General features: G+C 41.8%; 1 protein-coding gene across 1 annotated transcript in view; it reads right to left on the bottom strand.

The window, feature by feature from the left end:
* Window positions 1–1,318: 1,318 nt before the first annotated feature.
* LOC126063005 (leucine-rich repeat-containing protein 37A2-like) overlaps window positions 1,319–8,072 on the bottom strand; it is a 79,451-nt gene continuing 72,697 nt past the window's right edge. Inside the window, exons 12-15 of the mRNA XM_049861085.1 lie at window positions 3,969–4,018; window positions 2,275–2,329; window positions 2,051–2,193; window positions 1,319–1,476 (exon numbers count right to left, since the gene is read on the bottom strand). Coding sequence (XP_049717042.1) covers window positions 1,377–1,476; window positions 2,051–2,193; window positions 2,275–2,329; window positions 3,969–4,018 — 348 coding nt within the window. The 3' untranslated portion in view covers window positions 1,319–1,376. The remainder of the gene's footprint in view (window positions 1,477–2,050; window positions 2,194–2,274; window positions 2,330–3,968; window positions 4,019–8,072) is intronic.

Genomic DNA, 8,072 nt, shown 5'->3' with positions numbered 1-8,072 from the left:
AGCATACATTTGATCCTGGTGGGGTTCTCGAGAGGCTAGGGCAGTACACATGAGCAGAGAAATGACCCCACCAATATATTTTCTGAATCAGCAGAGGGCAATCTTAGGCAATTACTGTTCTCACATATTCTTCCTTTACCCTGAAGTCTTGTACCTCCCTGAGAGCTACCCAAGTGTCTTAGTTATTTAGTGCTGCTATAACAGAAATGGATGGCTTTAACAAAGAGAAATTTATTCTCTCACACTCTAGGAGGCTAAAAGTCCAAATTCAGGGGGTCAGCTCCAGGGGAAGCCTTTCTTTCTCTTTTGGCTCTGGGGGGAAGGTCCCTGTCATCAACCAGCCTGACTGAGGAGCTTCTCAGTGTGGAGGGACCAGGTCCAAAGGATGCACTATGCTCCTGGTGCTTCTTTCTTGGTGGTATGAGGTTCCCCCAACTCTCTGCTCGTTTCTCTTTTATGCCTCAAAAGAGATTTGACTTAAGACACAACCTAATCTTGTACATTGAGTCTTGTCTCATTAACAGTGGTTAGGTCTTTACAGTGATAGGCATTACCTGTCACTATGTTCCATTCCCTCTAATCCTGCCTCGTGAACATTATAGAGGTAGGATTTACAACATATAGGAAAATCACATCAGGTGACAAAATGGTGAACAGTCACATAATACTGGGAATCATAGCCTAGCCAAGTTGACATATATTTTGGGGGGACAGAATTCAATCCATAACAGCAAGGGTTGGGATAGTTTAAAAAGATATATATGAATTTTCCACCAGCTTGTAAGGGCAGAGGATCCCCTACCAAAATAGGACACACATTTTTGCATGAGTTTGAGGTCTTGGGAAAAAAGGACTTGGCTGCACAGCGGAGATCCAAATTTTCTAGCAACTTCAAAGAACATATGAGAGGGTCCAGAAGGTGGATGGTCCCCTATGGACAGGAGCTCAAGTGTGTTGGTGAATTCAGGCTTGAATGAGGCACAGAGGAGAGAGAGCCAGAAGAAATTGGTACTTAATTTAATAATCTACACCCCTTGTGGCTGATATGATTTCCATTTCCCTGGGATGGATTATATTGGGGAAATAGGAGAGTGAAGCCCCCATTTGTCCTTCTGTGCCCACATGGCCTCTTGTGGAATGGCTACCAGAAGGGATTCTAGTTCCAGCCCTGCTTTTCTTGCCTATGGCCCTTGATCAACACCCTGTTGCTTTTATGTCAATATTTAACTATTTACATTTCAATTCCTTACTACATGGCTAGACCTGGTTATAGAATTTATATATTTTAATATGAGAAAAATGAGTATTTTACAAGCAATGCCGAGAAGCCAATGTCAGAAAATAAAATTTGTGGGTAGCCTGAGGCAGGATGGGCTTCACACTGGGGTCTTGACTTCAAGCAGTTCACTTTCCTCACCGGCCTCTGTAGTCGTCTCTGTAGGCTCGGCCTTCTCTGTTGTGACTTCGGTGGCCTCCCTGGGATAAGAAGAACAAATCCAATGGCTCTTATTCTTGAAAGGAGCAATTAAACTTTTCATTATCTCCCGATTTTATTATTTAAAAATTTTTTTTTTTGATTTTGTTGTTGTTGAGAATATACACAGCAAAACATATACCAAATCAAAATTTCCTACCTGTACAATTGACATTGATTACCTTCTTTGAGTTATGCAACCATTCTTACCCTCCTTTCCTGAGTTGTCCATCCCCCTTTAATATAAACTCATTGCCCCCTAAGCCTTCGGGGGCTGCCGCTGTTGTTGTTGTCAGTTTGATCCCATATAGGTAGATCTTAAAAGAGCACAACGCTCAAGGCAGACATTCTTTACTTGTTAAGCTAAAGTACTGCTTGGTTTTAAGAAGGCTTTAGGTGATATATTTGGTTGAAGGTTTAAAGATTATCTCAGGGTAATAGTTCTGGGGTTCATCTAGGCTCCATGACTCCAGAAAGTATGGAGTTCATGAGAATTTGAAATTCTCTTCTGCATTTCTGCCCTTTTGATATCTCCTCAGTTTACATAAGAAGTTTAAATTGTCCCCAATCATTCACCTGGCATCTTTGTTGAAAATCTCATTCTCATCAGAAGAATCCTTGTCGTGTAGCTCCTGTGCCCTGTTTCTCTCCTGGGAGGCATTGAGAGGTCTATACATATCCCTGAGCCAAAATGGTTTCCTTCTCCAGAAAAAGCCACCCTGGAAAAGAGAAAGGGAACTATTAACTCTGAATCTCTCCTGCTTTCTCCCACCACAGCACTGGTTCTTCCCCAAATATACCTGACTTTCACTTTCTGATGTGCATCTCCTGTGCAGCAGACTTCGGAAAAAGCCCCTTGAGGGGAAACACACACACGAGACAATTAGTGATCTATGTCATTTTCCATGTCCCTCACAACACCTATCTCTTGTCTCCGCAGGACTCAAAGTTTACCTCCACCCATAAGCACAACTAGCAAAATCAGTACAGACTTGGGGTTTGAGAACAACTCCATGCATACTGGACTTCTAGGAGCTCTCAGTATCTGTCCACAGGGCCCCATAGTGTCTCTGGGGAGACCTCTGTACATGGCTTGGTATGGAGGCTATGCAGAATTTTCAGCCCCAGTTACCTCCTTGGCCAAGTACCTTTGCGCAGTGAACCAGCTGCACAACCATACTGAGCAGCCCTGTCCCGAAACATTTACATCAGTCCCCTTCAGATCTGGACTCGTGCTTCATTCTCTGGGGAGTGGGGGTAAGTGGAGGAGAAGGTGCTTCTATTTTTCTAGCTGCTTTACTCTATAAGTCAAATTGCACCAAATAAATGCCTGAGTCTAAGTAGCCAGGTTATCTAGCTCACTGATTTTCATACTGTAGGTGGCCACTGATTAGTGAGTCGTCACTGTAGGTGGTCACTGATTGTGAATTCAATTGAAAGGTCATGACTAGCAGTAAAACAAAAACCTGAACAGAACAGAAAATATCAGAGTGCATAGTGGGTAATAAGTTAAAAAACAAGAAGTTGCCATCAGGTCAACTCCCACTTGTGATGACCCCATATGTGTCAGAGTAAAACTGTGCTCCATAGGGTTTTCAATGGCTGATTTTTTGGAATTAGATAGCCAGGCCTTTCTTCTGAGGCCTCCAGGTGGACTCAAACCTCCAACCTTTCAGGTGGGAACTGAGTGGGTTAACCCTATGCACCACCCAGGGACCCCAAGTGTGCTTAGAAACTATGCCTGTAATAGCAGCCACGTCTATGAAGTCTGCATGGACTGAGTCATGACATAAGGTGTAGCTCACAGTCCAAGCACAATGTCATCAGTGGAGAAGTACCCACATGGGAAGGAGTCGTCCTCTTTCTGACACCCCCTAGTGGTGAGACCACGGAGCAAAATATTTTCCCTTTCTCTTTCTCTGTTTGAGACAAGCTACTGTCTAAAACTCCTCACGGTTAAAATTCTATGAGGTTTGGATAAGGCGAATCCAGAGTGGGGGGCTTAACAACTGGCAGGATGAGAAGTGATGTTTCCCTGCCACTTTAGAGGAAAAACACATATATTCTACCTTCCATCAGACTTCAATGAGACCAGCCCCCTTACCCAAGACCATGCAGCCTTCCCTACCCTTTCCCTAGAACCTCCAAGGAAGGCCCCTGGCCCAGCTTTATGCCCACCAACAGCAGGAAGAAACAAGTATAGCCTAGCTCTTCCCCTGAAAGGACTGGCAACAGCAGGTGCCTCTGTGCTAGTCCCATCAAGCTCAGCTTGGCCTGGGAGCTAATTTTGCTGGAGCCAAAGTATTAAGGTGAGTATATTCTTCCTGCCTGTGGTAGTTTCCTTACTGAACACTGAGGGGATTGAAGTAGAGGCCCTCTACGTTCTCTTCTAGTTCTGAAATTCTATTTTGAAAATTGTCAGTCTATGAATGTTTTGTTATAGCTATTTGAACCACAATAAACACTGAAACAAAATTGCTAGACTAATATTTACCGTGAGGATCCTTCTTTGTCTTCCTCTGACGTTGCTCGATGAGCATAGATCTGTTTTGGAAGAAAGCATGATCGTGGGTATCCACCACAATGACCAGTATCTTCAAACCTTTATTCCTTCCTTTTATTTATTGGAAGCCTCATCTCCACTGCTAGATGATGGTCTTTTTGAGCACAAGGATTCTATCCTCATTTACCCCTCTTTACTCTTCCACAGTACCTAGTTTAGGATCTTGCATATATTTTAATGTATTTTATTGACGGTCTTAGGTAACATTCAATGTATAATTCCTAGTAAAAACATGTAAAAGTAGGAAAAGAAGGAAATATCTGTAACTTAGTAAAAGTATGCACTAGAAACTTAGACAACAGCACTGCTTTAAAGTTAGGAATAAGGATGACTGTTACCACTGCCACTATTAAACATTGCTTGAAGGTACTAATCAAGGCAATAAGAAAAATAAATGGGATGTAAGTATTGGAAAGATAAAGACAAAACTATCATTACTTGCAAGTGAAATAATGGTGTCTTAGTTATCTAGTGCCACTGTAACAGAAATACCACAAATGGAAGTTTTGAACAAAGAGAATTTTATTATCTCACAGTCTAGGAGGCTAGAAGTCCAAATTCAGGGTGCCAGCTCCAGGGTAAGGCTTTCTCTCTCTGTCAGCTCTGAGGGAAGGTCCTTGCCCTCAATCTTCCCTGCTCTAGGAGCTTCTCAGCGCAGGGACTCTGGGTCCAAAGGATGTTCTGTTCTCCTGGCTCTTGTTTCTTGGTGGTATGAGGTTCTCCTGTCTGCCTACTTGCTCACTCCTCTCTTTCATATCTCAAAAGTGATTGACTTAAAATACAATCTAGTCCTGTAGATTTGAGTCCTCCTTCATTAAAATAACTGCCTCTAATCCCACCTCATTAACATCATACAGGTAGCATTTACAACACATGGGAAAATCACATCAGATGACAAAACGGTGGGCAATCACACAGTACTGGGAATCGTGGCCTAGCCAAGCTGATACACTTTTTGGGGGGACACAATTCTATCCATAACAGATGGACAACCTAAAAAGCTCAAGAGATCAACTAAAATTTTTTGAAAGTAATATGACAATTCAGAAGGAGCCCTGATGGTACAGTGCTTAAGTACTCGGCTGCTAACTGAATGATTCGTGGTTCAAACCCACCAGCCACTCCGTGGGAGAAAGATGTGGCAGTCAACTTCCACAAAGATTCACAGCCTTGGAAACCCTATGGAGCAGTTCTACTGTGTACTATAGGGTCACTATGAGTCAGAATCGACTCAGTAGCAAAGGGTACAGGTAATATTGGGATTTAGTGAGGTGGCTAGATACAAAATCACACAAACCTCCGTAGTTTTCCTATGTACCACCAATAACCAATTAGAAAATGTAATGGAAGAAGGATTTCATTCACAATAGCAGTAAAAAATGTACAAAGTACCTTTTCTTTTTTTTTTTCTAGTGCCAAGCAATAAACAAAAGATGTGCAAGACCTCTGTGAAGAAAACACCGAAATTCTTCTCTAAGGAATTAAGAAGAACTGATTACGTGGAATGAGATACCATGTTCTTAGAAAGGAAGTCTCAGCATTCATTGTAAAGATCCCAATTCTCCTCAAATTAATCTACAAATTCAATGCAATTCCATTCTAATGTCTACACAGTTTTTTTTTTTTTTTTTTACAAAAACTGACCAGCTGACATTTGGTAGCAAAAATATGCAATAACAGCTTGAAAAGGATGAAAAAGAAGACCGAAGAGCAGGAGCTTGCCCTACCAAATATCAAATTATGTTGTAAAGCAACTGGAACTAAGCAGGCGATACTGGTACAGGAAAAGACAAGTGGATCATTGGAACAGCATAGAGTCCCGACAAAGGCAGTATTTTAGATCAGCGTGGAAGGAAGAAACCATTCAATAGGAGATTGTAAAACAACTGGATATTCACACAGGGAGAAAAAAGATTCTCAACCTCAGCCATACCAAAACGAACCAAACAAAATAAATTCCACATGGACTTTATAACATATATCACAACGTTATATAAGTAATAGAAGAAAATATAGGACACTCTCTTTATACCCTAAGGTGGCAATGGCCTCCCTAACAAGACCCACACCCCATACGCCACAAGAAGAGGGTGACAGATGTGATTCCCAGAGTGCAAACACCTCTTACTCTTCATAGCCCTTGCCCCCTTTTCCACTGGATTGTTTGTCTTTTTCTTGTTGATTTCTAAAAGCTCTTCTTATATTCAACATATCAATACTTTCAACTCTTTCCATTCTATTTTGATGCTTCAAATACTTGGCACTTGTTTTTGTCTTTAAGGAGGTAAAACAGAACAAGCTTTGGTCAGGTGACTATCAGTTCTGCTTTTGGTTTTGCCCCTGGGGCCTTAATTTGATCTCCTTCATCTGTAAAAGAGGGATAATAATACCTTCCTCCAAGGGTTCTTTTGTCAGACAATATATGTAGTCCAATGCTTGGCATTTAAATAAATGCTAAATTTGCTGTTTTGTTGTTGTTAGATGCCTTCAAATTGATTCCCACTCATGACGACTCCATGTGTGCCGAACAGAACTGCTCCATGGGCTTTTCAAGGCTGTGATCTTTCAGAAGCAGACCACCAGGCCCTACTACCAAGGCACCCCTGGGTGGGTGTGACCTGCCAACCTTTCAGTTAATAGTCCAGTGCCACCCAGGGACTCCCTAAATTTGCTAAGAGTAGTCAAATCTATCAAAGTTTTCTGCCTGTGGTATCAGGCTTAGAAAGCTTTTTCTCGCCACAAGATAATAAAAAATATGGCTTCTATTTCCTTCTAATACGTTTACATTTACTTTTTTTTTTTTTTTACTGAAATATGTTTGTTTAAGGTGAGAAACGTGGATCTGCCGTTATCCCCCCTCCCACCAACAGTTAGGCCACTGTTCTACTACCATGTATCCACTTCTCCCCACTGGCTAGAACTTTAAAAGTTGACATTTCAAAAGTGTTAAGGATACGTGGGTCTGTCTATTACTGGGCTCTGTCTGCTATTTCAAAATAAATATTAGGTTGTATTATTTCTCATTGTGGAGTTGCTATTACACTTTAGCTTTCTTCCCTGGAGCATCGTTGTTGTTGTTAGGTGCCGTCGTGTTGGTTCTGACTCATAGTGACCCTATACACATCAGAACTAAACACTGCCCGGTCCTGCGCCGTCCTTACAATCGTTGTTATGCTTCAGCTCATTGTTGCAGCCACTGTGTCAATCCACCTCGTTGAGGGTCTTCCTCTTTTCCGCTGACCCCGTACTCTGCCAAGCATGATGTCCTTCTTCAGGGACTGATCCCTCCTGACAACATGTCCAAAATATGTAAGATGCAGTCTCACCATCCTTGCTTCTAAGGAGCATTCTGGTTGTACTTCTTCCAAGAGAGATTTGTTCGTTCTTTTGGCAGTCCATGGTATATTCAATATTCTTCACCAACACCACAGTTCAAAGGCATCAATTCTTCTTTGGTCTTCCTTATTCATTGTCTAGCTTTCACATGCATAAGATGCGATTGAAAATATCATGGCTTGGGTCAGGCACACCTTAGTCTTCAAGGTAACATCTTTGCTCTTCAACACTTGAAAGAGGTCCTTTGCAGCAGATTTACCCAATGCAATGTGTCTTTTGATTTCTTGACTGCTGTTTCCATGCCTGTTAACAGCGCATCCAAGAAAAATGAAATCCTGGACAACTTCAATATTTTCTCCATTTATCATGATGTTGCTCATTGGTCCAGTTGTGAGGATTTTTGTTTTCTTTATGTTGAGGTGCAATCCATACTGAAGGCTGTGGTCTTTGATCTTCATTAGTAAGTGCTTCAAGTCCTCTTCACTTTCAGCAAGCAAGGTTGTGTCATCTGCATAACACAGGTTGTTAATGAGTCTTCCTCCAATCCTGATGCCCCATTCTTCTTCATGTATTCCAGCTTCTGGGATTATTTGCTCAGCATACAGATTGAATATGTCTGGTGAAAGAATACAACCCTGACACACACCTTTCCTGACTTTAAACCAATCAGTATCCCCTTGTTCTGTCCAAACAACTGCC

Source organism: Elephas maximus, chromosome 19 (assembly GCF_024166365.1).
Source record: "Elephas maximus indicus isolate mEleMax1 chromosome 19, mEleMax1 primary haplotype, whole genome shotgun sequence".
Lineage (NCBI taxonomy): Eukaryota > Metazoa > Chordata > Mammalia > Proboscidea > Elephantidae > Elephas > Elephas maximus.
This window is presented reverse-complemented; position numbering and strand designations above follow the sequence as displayed.